The sequence below is a fragment of the Mobula hypostoma genome, chromosome 12, assembly GCF_963921235.1.
Source record: "Mobula hypostoma chromosome 12, sMobHyp1.1, whole genome shotgun sequence".
NCBI lineage: Eukaryota > Metazoa > Chordata > Chondrichthyes > Myliobatiformes > Myliobatidae > Mobula > Mobula hypostoma.
Genome location: NC_086108.1, coordinates 60390670 through 60414727, shown reverse-complemented (window position 1 = coordinate 60414727; position 24058 = coordinate 60390670). Strand labels below are relative to the sequence as shown.

At 40.1% G+C, this 24058-nt stretch overlaps 1 protein-coding gene across 2 annotated transcripts in view; it reads right to left on the bottom strand.

Annotated features, from left to right (window-relative positions):
• Positions 1-862: 862 nt before the first annotated feature.
• LOC134354846 (cytochrome P450 4B1) overlaps positions 863-24058 on the bottom strand; it is an 89612-nt gene continuing 66416 nt past the window's right edge. For both annotated transcript variants that reach the window (XM_063064228.1, XM_063064229.1), the window contains 5 exons: positions 23349-23539; positions 11679-11812; positions 9604-9668; positions 5518-5600; positions 863-4510 (listed from right to left, as the gene is read on the bottom strand). In XM_063064228.1, the coding sequence (XP_062920298.1) occupies positions 4318-4510; positions 5518-5600; positions 9604-9668; positions 11679-11812; positions 23349-23539 (666 nt within the window). In that variant the 3' untranslated portion in view covers positions 863-4317. The remainder of the gene's footprint in view (positions 4511-5517; positions 5601-9603; positions 9669-11678; positions 11813-23348; positions 23540-24058) is intronic.

The window sequence follows — 24058 nt, the reverse complement described above, 5'->3', positions numbered from 1 at the left end:
GTAAGATCTCATTATTCCTCTGTTTTTCTTCAGCATTCTATAACTCCTGGCATATATGGTCCCTTTTCCATTGGCTGTTCTACAAAATTTAGCAGAGCTGCTTTCCTGCTTGGTTAACTCAGTAAGAGAGTGTTTTTATATCTTAGTTTTAGCTCAAAATTATTTCCAACCTGAACATATATCACCTAACCATTTTGATTCTGTTGTAATTTGCTGAAAGCTGGATCCTTCTCTGCTGCATTATGGTTATTTTGATGCCATTTTCGTATTTTTCTTGTTTTGGAAGATTTTAAAATTAATATCAGTTGTAATCTCAGTATCACAATATGCAAACACCTAACAAACTGGGTGCCTTTAAGGCATCCGTTAGTCTTGCGAGACCATGGATCTGCGCATGGAAAGTCTTCACTCTCCAGGGCACAGGCCTGGGCAAGGTTGTATGGAAGACAAGCAGTTGCCCATGCTGCAAGTCTCCCCTCTCCACGACACCAATGTTGTCCAAGGGAGGGGCAAGGGCCGATACAGCTTTGTGATTAAGTGCCTTGCTCAAGGACACAACACATTCCCTCGGCTGGGGCTCGAACTCACGACCTTCAGGTCGCTAGTCCAATGCCTTAACCACTTGGCCACCTGCCCACACGTGGGTGCCTTACTAATAAAAAAAAATACAAATCACATTAAGCTTAATTTGAAGCAAAAACCTCCATGGCTCTTTGATAGACTTGTTCATTTGTCAAACAGTGATAAGTTGTGCTGTTGATCTTTCTCTTTAATGCTACCCAAACAACTTATCTTCTGGCAGAAGCCAGACCCTTTCTCTGAAACTGTTAGATTAATTCCAAGACAAACTAACTTTTCATCAGATTTTAATATAGAGTTTAGAATTTTATTTTTACAGTATTCTTTAAAGAAATTAAAAACAGTAGTTACGGTCACACATAAAATGTAAGCATAATTAAAATACAAAGTTCACATTTTAAGTATAAGCAACATTAATTTTAGAAAAGGCTTTGATTTTTGGATATCATCACTAAACAACTCTACATAAACAATCTTATAGTCACAGTTTTCAAACTGCCTCTCCTATCAACTTACCACTATTTCCACTGTTCCTCTGCTGACAGTCAGTTATTTCATAGTCTATATTTTCTGCCATAGGAACATTAAAACAAAGTAACTATGCTGGTGGAATATCTCTAACTCTTAAAATGCACAGGATGAATGAAGGATCAAAACTCCTTCTTTACAATCACTGATCAAGATAAGGACTTTGTCATCAGGACATTTTAAACATTTCCAGTTTATTCACTGTTTAATGAACTTTGCTCTAAATTAGATTGGCAAAGGCTGTAAGGCACACAACAAACCTTTACTCCCAACCCTTTCTCTGGAATCAGATTTACATGAAATTGTACAGAAGATCCCCAGTTACCTTTTTCATCCTACATTGCCAATGTGATATGGAACATAGATTCAAAAAAAAGTTAGTTTATTCAGTGCAATAAAAATTTTGAAGAAAACTAATTCCAAGCCACTAAAGAACTTGCATTGTCTATGAATGAAGAAGTTGTAGGTGGAGCTCAGAACAAATCCTCTCATTTTAGGTACTAGATGTGGCCAACAGGAATCTGTGTTAATACACTATTTGGGATTTTCAGGATAAATAAGGATAGGTGTTAAATGAATTCAGCTAGATACCCGAACTACACTGGGAACAGCATGGCTACTCTCCAGAAGGGAGAGAAAAAAAATGACAAAATTAATTGTAACCAAGTGCATGAGGTAATACCATCACAACTTGGCAAATAAATCTGCTCCAGTTCTACAAACTATGTTTGTAATTCCAGACAAGGTCTGGGCCAGGACAAAGATCTGTATCTTAATTGAGTCCAGAGTGCATTGATTATATAGCCAACCTCAGGCAGATATGAAGAAATTTCCAGCTTTGAGACCTTTTAGCACTCCTTCCAATAGCTAGGATCATGTTTTAACATTATCTGACTACGAGCACAGCTTCTGGATTCTCCTGTTTCAATACCAACAGAATTACATTGGCATTGTATATCTAGGAGTACCAATTTTCATTCTTAAGAATATTTTTACATTACCTAACAAACATAGGTAATTTCAAAAATATTAAAACGTCAGATCTAAAATTTAAGATTATTGGCATTGGAAGCTGAGGGATGGCGGAGATGCCAAATACAAGAGGGCATAGCTTTAAGGTGAGAGGGGGAAGTTTAAATAAAATTTATGCGGCACTTTTTGTGCATACAGAGTGGTAAATACCTGGAATGTGCTGCAAGTGTTGAAAGCAGATATGATAGCAATGTTTAAAAGGCATTGAGATATATATAGGGAATTGAGAAATACGGATGACATGCAGGGAGGTATGCAGCTTAAAATGGCATTATGTTGGCTACAACATCTTGGGCCAAAGGGCCTGTTACTGTGCTTCTATGTTCTGTATAGTCTGCAATAATGTCTAAAATATTGACAGAGAGTCTGAAAAATATTTTAACTCTATAAAATTGCTCCTAAATGTTTCGAAGAAATAAAATACTAATTAGAAGGAAAGGAATGAAATATTTCAAATATCATGATATCTATCAAAAATTTCTTGTTTTAGCTGATATCAATCAACTGAAATAAAATGTATTTTTACATTTTAAACAAACCGGTATTCCTTATTTTGCAGCTGTTTTTTTATATACCATTCTTCACTGGGGAATTTACCAACTAGTGCATTCAGTCACTCAACACCTGTGGCAGGCTTAACTTTCAAGCTATTATTATTTTCTAGCAGCTGCTGTTTTAGAAGGATTTGGCTCTTCTATTTGTACGATGCTCCGATGATGAGCCAGAGAGAAGGCATTCAAATTACACACAACAAACAATCTGCTGGAGGAAGTCAGCAGGTTGAACAGCATCGATCAGTCAAAATCCTTCATCCGTCAGTCCTGATGCAGGATTTCAATCTGAAACATCAACAATTTATTTTCTCCCAAAGATACAGCTCAGCCCATTGAGTTCCTCCAGCAGGTTGTTTGTTGCTCTGAATTCCAGCATTGCAATCTCTTGTATCTCCAAATTACACATGGTATTTCTTAAAGTTCCAGCAATACCTCAATTACTTTTGATCCACAAATTGTCAAGTGCAGTAAGATTCACAAACACAATACATTTGCTCTGAAAATAATTATTCATTTACTAGTGTGTTCACAGTAGGACTGCTCATGGAAAGGCAGAATGGAGAGATTTTGTTTGGAGTATATTAGTGATAGAGTAGAAGTGGATATGTGAACCTAATAAAGTTTCATGTAGTGGCTGAAATGCTAGTTTTAAGCAATGACAGAATGATTTTCTCAAATAAGTTATCCACATGATGACTGTAACAGCCATGATGGAATCTTCAATAGTGAAATAATATATTAGCAAATATTTTACCAACTGATTCAAATTCATGTAAATTTGAGATAGTCACAAGGTTTTACTTATTTAACTAAATAGAGTATGATAAATCCAAGTCTGATATCAGGTTAGAGGTATTTATATTCCTATATGATGAATAACATTCAAAGTTAAATTGAGATGATGCTGCGTTTCATTTGAGTGAGCTTTTGTAAGCTGGCACAATTACCTTTTACTGATTTCCAACAGATAATCTGTCATTTTCTGCCATAGTATGAACTTTTCTAACATGACATTATTGATTAACTCGTGTGAAGTACTGTAATTTCCCAGCAATCGTGTTTATTGTGGGGTGAATAAACCAGAATTGCTAATTGGTAGTTCTTTGGGATATGTAGCTATTGTGATATATTAGTTCTAGGGAGTTCACTATCTATCAAGTGCAACAAAAACTGGAAACAGAATATGATTATCCTCAGTGAACACCCAGAGGATTAGAGCACGAGGCAGGAATACAATATTGGTAGTAATCACTTTTGAAATATGAATATTATCAACAAGACCAACATTTATTGCCCTTGAGAATCCAGTGGTGAGCTGCCCTCTTCAATGACTACTGTCCTTTTGGAAAGGTACTCCTACAGGGCTAATAAGGAGTTCCAAGATGAAGGAACAGCAATAGAATTCTTGGTCAGGATGTTACACAACTAGGCATTCTGCATTATCAGGCATAATTTGATTGTTTCATGACATTCCAACAATAACACAAGTAATGAACAGCTTTAGCGCACACATGCAAGTTTTTGAAAATATTCCTTACTATCCTATGATTACTTCTTGAATTGCTTGTCTTATAGATTGATTTGCTTGAAATTGAAATGACCACTTTTTAAATGTTCTTCAGAATTAAATTTTTCTTTCATCTGTACTTAATTCTATTTTTTTAAGTTTTAGATGTATTCCATTTCTGGACTTGAGGACTAACTGGGGTACTTTAATTGGCGGCTTTGAGGTATCAACTTCCAGCTCAAATCGACTAAGGATCAGTGCAAGGGTCACCTTCATCTCATTCATGGCGAAGTGCTGACCAATACAGTTCCTGTAAATGAAATGAAACAGGTTTTGAGTCAAACTCCATTAGAACTTTATTTAATAAGAAATATATTTTATTTAAATAGAAAACTGTTAGCCAAGGTACTTAATGTACATATCATTCTTCCCTTGTTCGTGGAGTTTACTCTTTCAAACCATTAATTGAGAAAAGGCATTTGTGTAAACTGATCTGCTCAAAATGGAGATGCTCCTTTCTGAAGCTAAGCAAATAGTGAGTGTGTCCCTCTCAGAAAGTACCTCTCAACTCCAAGTTACATCTCACCAACATAAAAAGCAAGAACAAGTTGGGAATATGTTGGGGAGCCAGAAAAAATAATTATGGACCACTGCAATCTGTATTCTGAATGGAAAATAATCTAAGCACATCACACAAACAGCTCCTAAAATTTCTGGTCTAATTTCTTAAGAAGAATTTGAACCAGCAGATATTCCATCTGTCTTATCTGTCTTAGCTGTCTTAGAATTGCTAAAGACCTCTACAGTAGAAAATACAGCAAATTATTAAGAGTTAAAATAACTAAAGAAAGTTCAAGAAACATCAGTCGCAAAGGTAACAACAGAAAGAAATTTTATAAGCACACTGTTCATTACTTTTTCCCTAGCCAGTCATATTTGGAATGGATAATTTGCAGCAATCTGTGATTTAAAGAAAATGAACCAAAAATCAAGAAATATAAATCACAGCTGGGAATGATAAAACAACTGCCTAGGTCTCCATTCAGTAACATTGAAAAGAATGGCTAAGCAACTATTTAGGAAGCTGTGCAATTTTAAACAATGAATCTTATGTTACAATACATGGCCATTTCATTTCACCTCGAAGATTTCAGCTATATGTTTAGTTCCCAATATCAAATTGTCAGTCCACATTGGCAAAAGATACTTAAATACTATTAAAAAATAACTGGATATTCATGGGAAGTTATTTGCTCAGAATAACTCCAAATTAACAATCAGATGTCAATTGTGGTAAGATGAAAAATACTTTGCTACCTTGATCCAGCAGAGAAAGGTATAAAAGCATAGGAGTGTCTGTGTGCTGAATTTTCAGGAGAGAATCTTAAAGGATCAAATACCTACAAAAGAATAAAACAACATTATTTTCAGACTTAGTTCTTCATTTGAGATTACAGTTAGACAGAAACCACTGCATGTTGCTAGGTAATCAAATCTAAAGAGCTTTCCCTATCAGTGCTGACTGAAAAAACAATACTTACTTTACTACTACACAGTTATAATACACATGTTGGAAACCACTGTGTTTTTTAAAATAATACTTTTATGATTTGTATTTTTTAACAAACTCGTATTTTTCACACTCACTGGCAGAAAGCAGTATAGCAGCTAAACTAAAGGGTTTATCACCTTCCCCATTTTTCATTGGCTAAATACTCCCACATTATGCAATTGTTTTCATTATGTAGCCTACTAATTAATTCTTCACTATCTAGGGAATTTTCTGTATCTTATTATAAAAGTGATAGATTGTTTAGAAGTGCCATCTTTAGTACATTGTCTTACATCCCTTAGCATTAATTCCCCTGTTAGCATCGTTTCTTGGCCCCTTATTTAGTTTGTTTATTATTTGTATGTTTGCTTGTACTCTAAAATAAACTGAAATCTTGGCATTAAGACAGTTCTCCATTTTTAATTCCCGAAAGACCCCTCAATGTCGCAAAAACAAAGGAGCTGGTTGTGGACTACCGAAGGAATAGAGACAGGCTAACCCAAATCCTAAGAACTTTCTGTAGGGGCACAATTGAGACCATTCTGACTTGCTGCATCACTGCCTGGTATGGGAACTGTACTTCTGTCAGTCGCAGGACTCTGCTAAGGATGCTGTGGACAGCCCAGTGCATCTGTAGATGTGAACTTCCCACTATTCAGGACATTTACAGAGACAGGTGTGTAAAAAGGGCCCAAAGGATCATTGGGGACCTGAGTCACACCAACCACAAACTGTTCCAGCTGCTACCATCCGGGAAACAGTAACACAGTATAAACACCAGTACCAACAGGCTCCGGGACAGCTTCTTCCACCAGGACATCAGACTACTTAATTCATGCTAATACAATTGTATTTCTATGTTATGTTGACTATCCTGTTGTACATACTATTTATTATAAATTACTATAAATTGCACATTGCGCACTTCAACAGAGATGTAATGTAAAGATTTTTACTCCTCATGTATATGAAGTATGTAAGAAATAAAGCAATTCAATTCAAAAACAGCTTAAAATACACAAAGGCCAAGAGAGAATTGTTGCTGGAGAAGTTAATGGAGTGGTGGGGAGGAGGAATACAGGGTAAAAAGATGTGAATTCAAGATAAAAAAAGGCAGGGAATAGGGTAAAATTAGGGCCCTGTAAGACAGTAGAAAGGAAGATTTAGGTCAGAAAGTGGGTGGACAGAAGCAGACCTCTTTGATATGCCTGTATATCATTTATGTTGCAAAAGGCCAGGGAATCCCATCTGTTGAATAAGATGCAAGCTACATTTACTTTAATACAGAGTACTCAATATCAACATTCTTCCTTGGACAACCCTCTTCTACCAAAATGCTAGATTGAAAAAAAATCTGAATGGCTGTATTGATTATCCTCTGACCTTTAAATATTCCTCTTTGAGATTGAGAATGCTTCCATTCTAGAAGGAAGTCCAGAGATGGTTGATGAGGCTTTATAAGGCATTGGTCAGACTGCACTAGGGCCCCTTAGCAAGGAAAGGATGTGCTAGCATCGGAGAGGGTCCACAGGATGTTCACAAGGATGATCCCGGGAAAGAAAGGGTTATTGTATGAGGGGTGTTTGATGGCTCTGGGCCTACACTTGCTGAAGTTTAGAAGAATGGGGGGGGGGAGGGAACTCAATGAAACCTATTGATTATTGAAAGGCCAAGATAGAGTGGAAACGGAGAGGATGATTCCTATAGCGGTGGAGTCTAGGACCAGAGCGAACAGCCTCAAAATACAAGGGTATCCCTTAAGAACAGAGGTGAGGAGGAACTTCTTTAGCCTGAAGGTGGTAAATCTGTGGAATCATTGCCACATATGGCTATGGAGTCCACGTCATTGGGTGTATTTAAAAACGTTGATAAGTTCTTGATTAGTAAGGTTGTCAAAGGTTATGGGGAGAAGGCAGGAGAGTGGAGTTGAGAGGGATAGTAAATCAACCATGATGGAATGGCGGAGCAGATTCGATAGACCAATGGCTTATTTCCTTATTGTCTTAATATGGGAACCACAGACTGCCCAGGTGGGACAGTGGTTACACAATGGGGAGCTTCAGAAGTGCATTTTACGTTGGCACTCTACATGCTCTCAGCAAGAGGCCTTGAGGCGCTGAGTTCTGCCATGCTAAATACTTCTCTATTTTGAGTGGGTGTAGACTAAATATTTCCATGAATTGGTGTGGATTCCTCTTTTTGTTCTGGGATATTTTAGTACTTGTCCTCTGTTCACATTGTAACCTCTTTCAGTGCTGCAGCTTGACAAAGGGTTTCTGTTTTCAGAGCTTGTTAGCAATTTATCAATGTCAATGCTTATAGGAAATGAATGAGTAAAATTATAATTAGAGCTGAAATTCTGGGGTTGCTAGTCTAAAAGGGGTCATCAACACTGGTTTGTTTATCCTGCTGTGGGTTTAGAGTGTATTGCAGAAACAGCATTGGTAGTACCTCTCTGGTACTTTGAGCTGCCTGCTCTATGTAGCTGGTATCTCAAATCGCAAGGAGGGCAGGGAATCAATACTGCCTGATAAATAATGAAATATGTGCTGGCTTTGAGGTTTTGACCTTTAAATATTCTTTTCCTTCGACAGTCAAATTTAATGCTGGTGCAGGTCCATGTGTCTGCCTTTGCTGGAAGATGGCTTCTGAGAAAGGGAGAGTGGTCCACATTTTGCAAGACCTTGTCATGAACCCTTATACTGGGGAGGGGGGAAACCTTTATTTTCATATGGTTAATATAAAGCTCATTTCCTCATTACTCAGAAAACAAACTGCTGACGACCTGTAAGCTTTGACCTCTGAATGTGTCCATATGCAAGTGGCGTATGTTGCCTACTATGTTAAAGTGAATATGGAATTTTTTAAAAAACTGCAAATGCTGGAAAGAAAATTGAAGAAACACTGGAGGTCAGGAGGTATCTGGAATGAGAAACAGAGTTATGTTTCACATTGAACAGAATTGGGAAAGAAAGAAAAGCAAGTTAGTTTTAAGTTGCAAATAAAAAGAGTGTAGGGCTAGATAGGACAAAAGTCATATCTGAGACACCTTGAAACCAGATGTGCAGAGGGTATGAGCTATATAAGCCATTTGTACTTGGAGACCAACATTCGGTGCTGCTGGCAGATCATCATCTCGGTGAAAGACGCTCTTTGATCGGCCCGAAACTTGATGATCTACCAGCACATGGAGATGTCCGTTGGAGAATGCTGCCGACTGGCACATTCTCGGCTGCAGGAGTACGTGCTGAGGGACGCACTGAAACTCGGTGCAGCCACCGCAAGGGCCCGGTGGGGAAGGACCATGGTTTAGGGTTCTTCTCCCGCGGGAGTGGGAGGGTTTGGGTGGTGGGGAGTATACCCCTCAACAATGGTGTGGAAAGGTGAAACAACAGAGTGCCATGTGGGTAGCTAAAAGTGTGGGAATCTATAGACTGTAATGGAAACATCTGTAAAGGATTGACAGTCATTGAATGGTTTATTGTACATAATTTTATTTTTGAATAAAGTATATTTTGTTCGAAAAAAATTTGTATAGCTTGGTTAAGAGGTCAGCTAGAAGATTATAATACAATCAAAAATGTGTAATGAATTGCAAATAGCAATGTTATAAGGAGATACTGTACCGGAGTGCTGGGGTAGAGACTGAAGTGTCCTAGTTACCTTAATCTTTCATTAAAATATTCATATATAAAAGGGGTTTTCTCATATTTAAAACTGTACTTCCTCAGTGCAGGTTAACCCAATGTAAATATATGCAGTGGCATTTCTTTCAAACCACTAACACTACCTGCTGTATACAAGCAAAGTATGTATATTGTTAGTACAAGTGAATTAGGATAGCTAGTTACCTCTGGGTTACTCCAAATCATGGAGTTCCTGTGAATGCAGTAGATGTTTACACCCACCAAGCAACCTATGAAACACAAATGCATATTAAGTGTTTTACAAGTCTACAAAAATTTACTGTTCTGCATACACTCTACATTATTTACATTATTTTCCTGTCTTTCACACAAGCTGAATACAGCCCTGACATGTCTCTTTCCTAGCTCTGACAGAGTCTTCAATGTGAGACATAACTCTGTTTCTCTTTCCACAAAGAGTCGTTGTCTGAACCCTTAATGCCTCTTCCACAAAGAGTGTTTCCACTATTTTCTGTTTTTAGAGTCAATGAGAAGTACAGTACAGTACAGAAATAGGCCCCTAGGCCCACCTAGTCTGTGCTGAACCATTTAACCTGTTTATTCCCAACGACCTGCACCAGGACCATAGCCCTCCATACCCCTACCATCCATGTACATATCCAAATGTCTCTTAAGCATTGAAATACTGGCAACTCGTTCCACACCTTCATGAATCTCTGAGTGAAGAAGTTTCTCTCATGTTTTCCTTAACCTTTCACCTTCCACCCTTAACCCACGACCTCTGGTTGTAAAGACAACATTTTCGTATCAGATTACTGGCATTTGCAGTTCAGTAAGCAAGATCAGAATGCTATGATGAACAAAAATTACCTTTTAGTCCTGAAAGAAAATTTGTCTCCAATTTACAAGAGTTCATGAGACTTTGGATTACTTTGAGTGAGAGCACTGACTGTCAACATCATAGATCAAACTAGATCTGATGGGTAACAAGAGATAACACCACATTTTCCTTGTAGTAAACTCTTTTAAAAATATAAATGGAGTGATGGGCAAGAGTAAAGCACTCCATTTCTGTCTTCGTTGTGAAAGTATTGAAATGATACAGGAAGATACTGTTCCCATGAACGTTGATGAAGACCAATTTATGCTGCACTCTGTCCATTTAAAAAAAATGATTCAGATTAGTCAGAGAGATGAAAGAAAGCCACAAAGGACTGTTGATATGTCCCCTCATAAACGTCAGCAGGTGTAGAATGTCAGTGGGAGTGTACATGAATGCAGAAGTCCCCAGCTTGCTGACAGTTGTTCCCTAGATCCTTGAAAACCTTCATTTATCCTTCATTTCATCTGTGCTTTCAAAAGAATGGAATGGCATGAGATTTGGCCAGTGCAAAAAAAAATTAAAATCATCCTTTTTTTTCCTGAAACCTAACATATAGAAAGAAATAAGTTCAACAATTTGTTTCTCCAATGACAATAAAATTCAACAGAGAGTGAAAGCAGTGACACTGTTAAGCTCACAAGTAATGTTTGAATTAAATATACTGATCTATCAAACGACACCTGCATCTCAGCTGGTCAATATTATTGGCTACACAAATTATCAGGTTTAAGAAGGAATAAAGCTAAGACACTCAAAAGTAGCCACAGCTATACCAAGTGCATAAATAGCTTAGAAATCTGGTGAAGGAGCCTTGCCACCCGGGACATGCCCTGTTTCCATGACCACCATCAGAGAGGAAGCACAGAACCCTGAAGATCCACACTCAGTATCATGTTCTACTCTGCAAATCAGATGTCTGAATGGTCCATGAATCGATGAACATTACCTCACCTTTTCTCTTTTGTACCATTTAGTTTCGGTGCTGGCTCGAAGGGCTGAATGGCCTACTCCTGCACCTATTGTCTATTGTTTCTTATTGTAACACAGTGATTTTTTTATACCTTGCACTGTACTGCTGTCACAAAGCAACTTTGATTCTGTTAACATTTAAAATCAACCCAGGTGAAAATAGTTGAACATACATGGTTAAACTCAAAGTTATCAAGCCTTTTAAAAGAGACATTATGAATGTTGACATTAATCACTTTGACTAAATAAACAGCTATTGATATGCTAGCAAATGGCATGATTACAATCCATTCTCTTCACAATGTTAGATTCAGTGCACCATGTGGGAGAAAAGCTAATCTATATAAAAACCAAATCAGAATTGCACAAACCCAGACCTTAACAATAATTCTCTAATATTATAAAAAAATATAATCTTAAATGAAACCTTCAGGCGCTGTCCTCCCATCAAAGAATGTGAGTGGTTTGTTCAGCTTCCTGGCTATTCCTGGGACAGGGGGGCAGAGACGCAGAGACTCCTTAATGCACATTGTGATATAAGGCATCTTATTGAGCATACCCCTGCCAAGCAACAAAGAGACGTGACTTATTAAAACACAGGTAATCTTGTATGGAAGTTCCAAAGAGTAAAAAGGTGCAAGTTCACTGTTTAATGCAGAGATCACAACATATACTTGAACAAGTATTGCTACCAGTCAAAACTGAGATTTTTTTGGCCTGTTCCAACGAGAGGAATTTTTGAACTAGAAGCAATGAATTAGAGATGGAGTGGTTTCAATGCTCTTGGCCTTCTACTTCCACAGTGGTATGTTCAATTTTTGTTAGTGATTGCTCAAGGACTGCTTAATAATCCCTGAAATGTCAGCCCATTGCTTAGTCAGTCTGAATTTTGGCCTTTTAGCCGAAGGCTCGAAAATGTACAAGACACATGTACACTCAACCCCCTCTAGCTATTAAATAACCAGACAACATAAAACTGGTATATCTGGTACATTCTATCTGGGATAAGAATCCGGGCAAATTGGGGAACGACTGAGAGCCACAACTAGCTTTAATTCGCCTGCCTTCTCTGTAGTGTTGATAAGCCACCAAAGCAGAAGGGGAGAATTAACCAGTGAGCAGAATGCCACCTTAGGTGGATGGTGGGCACGGACTGTCATCAAAGGTAGGCTCACAGACTCTCAGGTAAATCGAGAGGAGAATACCCGGGAGGGTGAGGAAAGGGAGAACTCACAGTAGGGGACCTTAAAGTGAACCAGGACCCTGCTCTGCTTATGTGATGGAAGCATGTTCCCTCCATGTACTGCAATTTAAAGAACCTCACCAATCATGGCCCCACATTTTTATTACTTCCCGAAGAGAATGGATTGATACTGAAGAAAGGATCCATGGTTTCACAAATGTCAATGTTCTTTATATTTATTCATTATTTTGGAAAAATGGCATTGCTTGCAAGGTCAGCATCTGTTGCCTATCATTCATGGCCTTACAAAGCTGCTATTGGACTGTCTTCTTGAACTGATGCACTCTTTCTGTCAAATGTACTCCCATCTTCTGGTAGGACAGCACCATTCAGTGGCAGCTGTTTGCTTGCAGCTCTTAAAGGAAACAACAAATATTCCCATTTAGGACTACCGAAGCTGAAATCCACAGTCACAACCATGGTACAGTACTTCAGTAATCGGCATTGTCTTAAGACATTTTTAAAAAAAAATCTATCGATACTCAAAATCGACAAACCTCGGACAGTAAGCTCGGGTCGCAAGGGCAGTTCCTCTTCGAAAAAACAGAAGCAGGGATACTGCACTTGTCTACAGGCAAGACTGAAATGCAGAGGCCTTACACTTCCACTCCTGACTACACAGAAGAATAAAACTGAAGACCTCAGAGCAAGATTTCTGTACCACAGGGACATCGGGGACTGCTGTGTATTTGCTTCATGGAAATATGGTTATCCACTGTCATTTCAGATGCAGCACTGCAGTTCAATGGCTTCAGAATTCTCCACAAAGACAGGCCAGTTCAGTCATTTAAAGGCAGAGGAAAAAGCTGCTGAACGTTGTAAACTCAGCCAGCACCATCATGGGCATGAGTCTCCTCAACATCCAGAACACCTTCAGAACGCAATGCCTTAAAAAGTAGCATCCATCATTAAAAGACCCCCATCACCCAGGACATGCCCTTTTCTCATTGCTATCATCAAGGAGGAGGTACAGGAGTCAGAAAGCATACACTCAATGTGTCAGGAAAGAGCTCCTTCCCCTCTGCCATCAGATTTCTGAACAGACAATGAACCCATGAACACTACCTCTGTATTTTTCCTTCTCAATTTGCACTACTTAATTTAATTTTCTTTTTTTAATAATATCATTCTTACTATAACGTGTAGTTTTTTTTATTATTATATATTGCAACTTATTGCTGCTGCAAAACAACAAATTTCATGACATACGCCAATGATTTTAAACCTGATTCTGATTTTGATGGGTGAGAAGAGAGTTGCAGGATTCAGACCCAGCAACTATTATGGACCAGAAATATCTCTCAAAATCAGTACGTGTGAAGAGAAATCCACAGATGGTGCATTAGTATGTTCCTATTGCCTTTGTCTTTGCCGGTAGTGGTTTTATGTTTGACAGGAGCAGTTGGAGCAGCCCGGGTGAGTCATTGCAGTGCATTTTCTGGATGGCACACACTGGAAGCTGCTGTGTCCAAAGGCAGAGCGAATGTACATTAGGAGAGTGACCAGCTCAAGTCAGCCCCTTTGTCTGGAAGTTGTTGAGCCTTCTCAGTGTGGTTGGCCTTGCACTCATCCGTCCAAGTGGAGGATGCCCCACCACACTCCCAAATTCGGCCTTTTTAATGTGGCAAAGGTTTTGCTGGGTCTGGCACTGTGCCATGCTCTTCAGAATGCCCAGCTTCTGACCTGCTCTACAATGACGACTCCCAGGATGTTGATGACAGGGACATCCACTCACATCTTCTACAAGCCCACTGACTCTCATAACTACCTCAACTATACCTCTTCCCACCCCACTACATGCAAAAATGCCATTCCCTATTCCCAGTTCCTCCGTCTCTGCCGCATCTGGTCCGAGGATGAGGATTTCCGTTCCAGAACATCTCAAATGTCCTCTTTCTTTAAGGATTGTGGTTTCCCTTCTGCTGTCATCAATGACGCCCTCACCCGCCTCTCCTCCATTTCCCGCACTTCGGCTCTCACCCCATCTTCCCGCCACCACAACAGGGACAGAGTTCCCCTTGTCCTCACCTACCACCCCACCAGCCTCCGGATCCAGCACATTATCCTCCGCAGCTTCTGCCACCTTCAACAGGACCCCACCACTAAGCACATCTTTCCCTCTCCACCCCTCTCCGCCTTCCACAGGGATCGGTCCCTCCGCGACTCCCTGGTCCACATATCCCTTCCCACGGATCTCCCACCTGGCACTTATCCCTGTAAGCGCAAGTGCTACACCTGTCCTTACACCTCCTCTCTTGCCACCATTCAGGGCCCCAAACAGTACTTCCAGGTGAGACAACACTTCACTTGTGAGTCTGCTGGGGTCATCTATTGCATCCTGTGCTTCTGGTGTGGCCTCCTCTACATCGGTGAAACCCAATGTAGATTGGGGGACCGCTTCATCGAGCGCCTCCGCTCCGTCCACCAAAACAGACAGGATCTCCCAGTAGATCAACTACTCAGGTTGGAGGAGCAACACCTCATATACCGTCTAGGTAGTCTCCAGCCCCTTGGTATGAACATAGAATTCTCCAACTTCCGGTAATTCCCTCCCCCTCCCTTCCCCTATCCCTATGTCACTCTGCCCCCTCCCCCAGCTGCCTACCACCTCCCTCTTGGTTCCACCTCCTTCTACTACCCATTGTGCTTTCCCCTATTCTTTCTTCACCTTTCCTGCCTATCACCTCCCTGCTTCCCCTCCCCCACCCCTTTATCTTTCCCCTTACTGGTTTTTCACCTGGAACCTCCCAGCCTTCTCCTTCCCACCCTCCCCCCACCTTCTTTATAGGGCCTCTGCCCTTTCCCCCTACAGTCCTGATGAAGGGTTCCGGCCCGAAATGTCGACCGATCTTTTCCACGGATGCTGCCCAATCTGCTGAGTTCCTCCAGCATGTTGTGAGTAAATTCTAGCTGCTCCCTGAAAGGTTTAAACTCTTGTCCTCACAGACATAGGCTTCACCATGGAAACATCAGCAATGTGAGTTCTCATGAATTGTAGGGAGGGTGTTCAGGTAATTATAACACTTCACTGCCATAGAGAACCTGTTTGGATAGGAGAACAACTTGCATCTCCTTGTTCTGGCCTACGGTGGTAAAAAAAACATGATGTCACAGCAATAATCACAGCTCCTGCTCTTTAAAGATATATTAAGTTTTGTAGTTGTATAGCATACTGGTGAGGCTACACCTAGAATACTGTGCAGAGTTTTGTTCTTGGATGTAGCAACATTGGACGTAGTCCAAAGGAGATAGTCCAGCTAATTCCTGAATGAGAGATTAGACAGGTTGGGTTTGTACTCTTTGGAAATTAGAAGGATGAAAGGTGAATGTTCAGATATACAAGATCTTGAAGGGTGGGGGGGGGGGGCTTGACATTGTTGATGTTGAGGTGTTCTCACCAGTGGGAAAGTCTTGAACAAAGGAATTTAAAATTGAGGCGCTTCAAAATTTCTTCTCTCAGTAGGTACTGAATGTCTGGAATTCTCTGTCCTCAAGTGTAGTTGAGGCCAGCCAATAAAATACATTTAAAGTGGAGATAGGTAAAAATTTGAAAGATTGAGCAATCGAGGGTACCGGCATAGATGAGAAGTTGATGTCAGCATTATCATACTGAATGGTGGGTAGAGTACAGACACAGAATGGCCTACTCCAGCTCCTAATTTCTTGTGTCCAATCCTCTCCATCTGCTGGGCTAGATGGGAAGGCCCAAGGCACAGGGAAAGGTTGTGAGCGAAAGGGTTAAAAGTACCTCCATGGTTTCTGTTATACTTTAATCGCATAACTGTCTGATCAGTCTTCTTTATGCCAGTGATTACCTGCACTGAAGACTTTGAATTGTACATTATCACACAAGGCTGCTTGGCTCAGCTCAGCTCAATTCACACAGCCATTTATTTTGTTAGTTAATGATTTTCTGCCTAACTAAAGATAAGTTGACTGAAATAATAGTGTAGATTTTTCTACAGACTGCAGAAGGTGCAAGATGAAAATATGGTTGAGATCGGTGTTGTGTTTCAAGCATGCTGCGTACTTCTGGAGGGTGACATGCTGACAACGGGAAATTTCTCCTTGAAATAGGTGGTTAAGCTGTTTCAATGTGTTGGCTCAAAGATCACAATTAGAAATATTAAAGCAATTTCCTGACATTTGTTATTGAGAGTCATTTAAACATTTACATGACATGAGCTCAAAGGCACATATAAATTAAACTAAAGCGAAAGTCAATATAAAAATCAGTTTAAAAAGAATCTCCTAGCCTAAAAGTCAGGAGTTGAACTTTCCAATAGGTCTTTTGGGTACGATGTTGCTTTTTCCCAGGTTAAGCCAGTTTTCAGCTGCTAATCAATGAGATTTTTTAAAGTTGTTTGAAGGAATTGTTAGAGCACAGATATTTAAACAGCACTTTCAATCCTTCAGAGGGTTCACAAAGCTACTTTCATTTCTCTTTCTTTCAAATGTGCTTCTGCTACTGTTGGAGCCTGTGATCTACATTTTGGTGGTGCTCTGGGGGTTCAGTGAGGTTTGAGCAATGCGTGTGGGCTGGAAGCCAAGAAGCCTGGAGACAGGGCGCCAACCCATGACATTTCCTGACAATTAAAGATTGAAATCACCAAGACGAGAGCAAAAAAAAGAGAGCGTGTTCAGCGCTGCCTACCAGCCTCTCACTCACTGTTGCTGGAGGAAGGTGTCTCTGTGTGACAGTTTCTCTCTCCCACTCATCCACTGATCCTGGAGGGGAGTCACTGTGTTTAAATGGTCTCTCTCTCTCCCTCTTGCTCGATGCTGACAGGGGATGGTGCCAGAGACCTGGGTCTTGGGGAAGGTTTAATCGACACTATTTGTGGATTGGCCTCTATAGTTCATGTTATGATGTGCTTCTGGTTTCTGATTTCTCCTTTTTTTTGTTGCTATTTTGATCTGAGCAGACTGGCTCTGCCTGAAGTTAATGAATGACACAGAACTACACTCAAAATGAACTGAACTGAATATGCTTTGATGATTTGAGGTTTGGTGTTTTATATTGTGTTTTTTGCTCATTTTTTGCCATTCATGTGATTTGTTCTTTCTCTGCGCGTTGAGTGTTTGCATTTTTCTTTGAATGGGTTCAGTGGTTTCCTTTCTTTGTTTCGCGGCTGTCTATGGGGAAGACGAATCTCAGGGTTGTATACCACATCCAGGCACATACTCTGATAATAAATGTACTTTAAATCTTTGAATCCAATCCCTCCTGAGAGCTTTGTACTTCTGTTTAGGAGGCTAATGTTTTTCAGGGATGGTTAAGCCAAAAAGAATACTCTCTTAATGCCAATGTTAGCTCTGCAGGTTTACAAGAGGTTGAATTTCCCTTAGGTGACTCTTATGGTATTTTTCATCCAACTCCAATCAAAGAGAACATGCACTGAGTGCTTCTTTTCTCCATGTAGTAGTTTAAACTTGAAATCTGCCACTGTTCAATATCAAATGTAACATTAGATTAACATGTGATTTATTAATTTATCCCTTTCTAACACCTCGCAGTATTTTTTAAAATTTTATCTAAACAGAAAACATAAAAAATCCTCAATTCATCATATTTATTCAAAGTGAAGATCTATGTTATAATACAGACACTTCTTGAGCAGACAATGAGGGAGGTCTTTGGCTAAACTGAGATTATTGTGTCCTGGACCATGACATTATGTCCAGCACGCTCCTTGTTGTAGTCTTCCATTCAGACCGGTGCACAGGGACTCTCCTTTTACAAATGACAACAGTACTGACAGAGCTGAGGACCTGCAACCCACCCACTGTGCCTGCTCCACGCCACCACCCGGCTCACTTGAGATCAAATCTGTTGATCAGATTAATGTGAATGTCTTCAATGTTTGCAATCACTCAAGACATGTCATAAACTAATGTTTAAATGTTAAAAAAAAATGTAATATGTTTTATGTTTAGAAAGACTCATTTTGAAAAACAAGAAATTTAAACTAAAGTAATTAAAATCAAATTTAAAATAAACCTTCCTCAACGTTCTCTCAGCAGCTTATTTCGCCCATTGACATTCAGTGAGCTCATTGTACACATGCCATATTAACCTGGTGTGGTGGGAAAATTTATAGAAGCTCGTGTAGCCTATTGGACAGCACAGGAGTTCCAGGAATCAGAGTGGCACAGCATATAAGTGGGCCCTTTGGCCCTCTTCATCCATGCCAAGCACGATGCCTATCTGGCTAATCCCATTTGCTCGCATTAGATCTCTGTCCTTCTACTGCCTTATCCAAGTTCCTGTCCAAATGCTTTTTAAATGTGATTGGATCTGCCTCCACCACTTCTTCTGGCAGCTCCTTCCTTATAACCATGGCTCTCTGAGTAAAAATCTGCCTCTCAGATCTCCTTTAAATTTTCCCCTCATCTTAAACCTGTGCCTTCTAGTTCCCCACCTCAGAGAAAAGACTGTGGTGATCCATCCTGTCTATGAACCCAATAATTTTATAAACTTTTGAAGGCCACCCCTCTTATATCCCAATACAACATTTTGATGAGTCTCTTCTGCTCTCTCTTTCTAACACCACCACGTCCTTCGTGTGGTGCAGTGGCCAGAACTGTATGTGATACTCCAAGTGCAACCTGACCAATGATTTATACAGCTGTAACATGACATCCCAATTCACAATCAATGCCTTGGCCTCTGAACGCAAGTATGTAAAATGCCTTTCATTACCCTATCCACCTCTGTCGTGATTTTCAGGATACTATGAATATGTATCACAAGATGCCTCTTGTATGTTCACACTGTTGAGGTCCCTGCTATTTACTCTGTTAATTAGTATCTGATATCCCAAAGTGCACAACCTAATTCCCAAAATACATTGGACTGGCACAACTTACGGGAGCAAAGGCCATGCTGAACCTCCACTTGAAAAGTTATCCACAGATTTGTTGTGGATCTTGGCCTTGAGGACCAGTTGTTTACATTGCAAAGGAAGATAGATAAAAAGTAAAGCCTTTTATCAAATCCCTGAAACATTTTACAGTTAATGCAAAGTTATTACCAATACTTATAACGCAGAACAGAAGAAAGAGAAGCAGGAGGTGGTCATGCAGTCCATCCAGACTCTGTTGGCCGACAGAAAGATGGGGATGACCCCTCTCTCTGGTCAACACAGTATCTTCCACTTGGTTTAAGTCAGTCTCCATCCCCCCTTTGTCTCAGACTGTGTATCACCCTGTTGATAGTTAAAGGCATCTCATCTTCGCATGAGGCTGAGGGCTAGATAGTTGGTTTAATTCTGAATATTCTTTAGTCCACTAGCAATGCAGGCATTGGATATCTATTCTTGATTGTTCCCAAACAAACAAGCCATAGTGGCTGGTGTATAAGAAATAAGGTGGATGATCTTGTTGCACTATTACAGATGGTCAGGCATGATGCTGTGGCCACCACTGAATCGTGGCTGAAGAATGGTTGTAGTTGGGGACTGAATCCAAGGTTACATGTTTTATTGGAGGGATAGGTAGGCAGGCAGAGGGGGTGGTGTGGCTCTGCTGGTAAAGGATGGCATCAAATCAGTAGACAGGTGTGACATAGGATCAGAAGATGTTGATTCCTTGAGAGTTGAGTTAAAAAACTGCAGGTGTAAAAGGGCCCTGACGGCAGTTATATACAGGCCTCCCAACAGTAGCTAGGATGTAGACCACAGATTATAACAGGAAATAAAAAAGGCTTATGAAGAGGACAATGTTATGATAGTCATGGGAGAGTTCAACATACAGGTCAATTGGGGAAATCAGGTTGATAATGGATCTCAAGAGAGTGAGTTTGTTGAATGCCTACGAGATGGCTTTTTAAAGCAGTTTGTCATTGAGCCCACTAGGGGATCAGTGATACTGGATTGGGTGTTATGTAGTGAACCAAAGGTGGTTAGGGAGCTTAAGGTAAAGGAACCCTTAACAGAGAGTGATCACAACATGATTGAATTCAATTTGAAATTTGATAGGGAGAAAGTAAAATCTGTAATATGGCAATATTTCAGTGGAGTAAAGGAAATTACAGGGGAGTTAGCCAAAGTAAATTAGAAGGAACTGCTGGCAGGGATGACAGCAAAGCAGCAATGGTGTGTGTTTCTGGGAAAAATGAGGAAGGTGCAAGATAGATGTATTCCAAAAACAAAGAAATACTCAAATGGCAAAATAGTCCAACCATGGCTGACAAGTGAAATCAAAGCATAATGTAAAAGCAAAAGAGAAGGCATACAATAAAGCAAAACTTAGTGAGAAGACAGAGGATTGGGAAGCTACATAGAGCAACTAAAAGATTCATTAGGAGGGAAAAGATGAAATTTGAAAGCAAGCTAGCAAACTATTTCAAAATGGAAAGTAAAAGTTTTTGTAAGTCTGTAAAAAAAGAAAAGAGAGATGAGTGGATATAGGACTGCTAGAAAATGAGGCCGTAAGAATAATAACAAGGGACAAGGAGATGGCAGATGAACTAAATGAGTATTTTGCATCACTCTTCACTGCGGAAGACACTAGCGGTGTGCCAGGTGTTGAAGGGTGCGAGGGAAGAGAAGTGAGTGCAGTTATTATTACAGGGGAGAAGGTGCTCAAAAAGCTAAAAGACCTAAGAGTACACAAGTCACCTGGACCAGATGAACTGCACCCTAGGGTTCCTAAAGATGTAGTGGTAGAGATTGTGGAGGCATTAGTGATGATCTTTCAAAAATCATTGGTGTCAGAGGACTGGAAATTTGCAAATGTCACTCTATTCTTTAAGGAGGAAAGCAGCAGAAAGGAAATTATAAACCAGTTAGCCTGACCTCAGTGGTTGACAAACCTGTAGGAATTCATTGAGGACATATCAAGTAGGATAGATAAATGGGATGCAGTGAATGTTTTGTATCTGGACTTTAAGACGACCTTTGACAAGGTGTCACACATGTGGCTGCTTGCCAAGTTAAGAGCCCATGGTATTACAGGAAAGTTACTGGCATGATTAGAGCATTGGTTGATTGGTATGAAGCAGCGAGTAGAAATTAAAGGGTCTTTGTCTGGTTGGCTGCCAGTGACAAGTGGTGTTCCGCAGGGGTTGGTGTTGGGACCACTTCTTTTTATGCTGTATATCAATGATTTAGATGATGAAACAGATTACTTTCTTGCTAAGTTTGCAGATGACATGAAGATTGGAGGAAGGGCAGGTAGTTTTGAGGAAACAGGTAGGCTGCAGAAGGACTTAGACAGATTAGGGGATCCGGCAAGGAAGTAGCAAATGAAATACAATGTTGGAAAATGTATGGTCATGCACTTTGGTAGAAGAAATAAATGTGCAGACTATTTTCCAGACTGGGATAAAATCCAAAAATCTGAGATGCAAAGAGACTTCGACGTCCTTGTGCAGAACACCCTGAAGGTTAACCTGCAGGTTCATTCAGTGGTGAAGAAGACAAATGCAATGACAGCGTTCATTTCAAGAGGTCTATATGAGCAGGGATGGGATGCCAAGGCTTTATAAGGCACTGGTGAGTCCTCACTTAGAGTATTGTGAACAGTTTTGGGCTCCTCGTCTAAGAAAAGATCTGCTAGCATTGTAGAGGTTCCACAGAGGTTCACAAGGATGATTCCAGGAATGAAAGGGTTATCATATGAGGAACATTTTATAGCTCTGGTTCTGTACTCACTGGAATTTAGAAGGATGAGGGGGATCACATTGCAACCTTTTGAATGTTGAAAGGCCTAGACAGAGTAGATGTGGAAAGGATGCTTCCCATGGTGGGGGAGTCTAGGACAAGAGGGCACAGCCTAAGGACAGAGGTGCACCCATTTAAAACAGAGATGTGGAGACATTTCTTTAGCCACAGCTCTTTTATTACCACACGCAGCTCTGGAGGCCAGGTCATTTTGTGTATTTAAGGCAAGCTTGATAGATTCTTGATTGGACACAGCATCAAAGGTTATGAGGAGAAGGCTAGGGAGTAGGGCTGAGGAGGGAAAAAAAAGATCAGCCACGATTAAATGTCAAAGCAGACTCGATGGGGCAAATGGCTTACTTCTACTCCTATGTCTTATGGTCTTATGAAATCACATACGCTAGACAGATTTCTTCCCTGAAAGACATTATTGAATCAGATAGGTTCTCAGAATAATCGTGTTACTATTACAAGGACTACAAAATTGCAGATTTATTTAATTACTTGAATTTGGATTTACAACTTCGATAGACATGTTCCTGGATCACTGCTCCGCTCAGGATGCTCGTCAGGTAGCTAAATTACTATACAGCACGTCTTCAATGCAACATAAACTGGCTTGACAATCTATTGAGTATTTTGATGTACAAAATCTATCATCCTCATTGTTAGGCGTATCTAATAACTGAGTATCTGGGGCAGAGGATCCCACTGAGCATGGTACATGGCTGCCAAACTATGCTGTGCCCATCCCTTCAAATAGTGGTTTAAAAGCAAATCCATCATTCTTCATTGGATAATTTCTTTGGATAATTTTCCTACTCTTCTTCCATATAGTTCCTTTGGGTCTTTTACATAGAATAATTTGAAAGACTGTATTTTGAAATAAAATAACATAGATAAAAAGACATTGTAATGTTAAAAACATGGTATAGTTCATCTGTAGCTCTCAAAACGATTGTTTTAGAAGTACAGAATTGTTTGAACATCAATGGAATAATGTTGGTATGGTTCACAAGGGATAATATTGTACTTGAAAATACTCTGTCGCCAAACTCACTCACCATCCAATAACTGGGTGCAGGCCAAAAGAATTCCTGAAAATTCATTCTGATGTTTTTTTTGTATGACAACCTCAAAGCCTGGGCAAGTGAAGGAACAGCAGAGACAAGGTTTACATGAAACTCACCATTCAACTTGTTTATGGGGCAAGAGGAGCTGCTGGATTTCTTCTCTACACTTTTGCTGGTGCTCTGGGTGTTGGGCCAAACAGTACAGGAGCCAAGAAATTCCACTTGCTGTTGTGTCATGGCCTTCAAACATAAAAGTGTCAACTTCTGCTCGGATTTCTTCATCAGATAGTCCTTTTCCATCTTCATCCTACAACATATTAATGGAGCCTTAAATGACCCTCAGGCTTGTTTGCAATTATGATTTTCAAATGACATGGAACAAAAAAAAATCTCTGCTAAGTGCTCTTAAGCAGTAGTTATAATTATGCTTTCCTTGAGTAGGCAACATACAGCAGTTTGGAATTGTACCAAGGAAACAGATAGATAGATAGATAGATATACTTTATTGATCCCGAGGGAAATTGTGTTTCTTTACAGCCGCACCAACCAAGAATACAGCATAAATATAGCAATACGAAAACCACAAACAATCAAACAACAAAATGCAAACTATGCAGATGGAAAATAAGTCCAGGACTAGTCTATTAGCTCAGGGTGTCTGACCCTCCATGGGTGGAGCTGCAAGTTCGATGGCCACAGGCAGGAACGACCTCCCATGCCGCCCAGTGTTGTATCTCAGTGGAATATGGCTGAAGTCCAACAGTAAAAAGTTCAATATCCAGTCTACAAACATGTTCCTCAATCGTAATATGACCCGGATTGCACC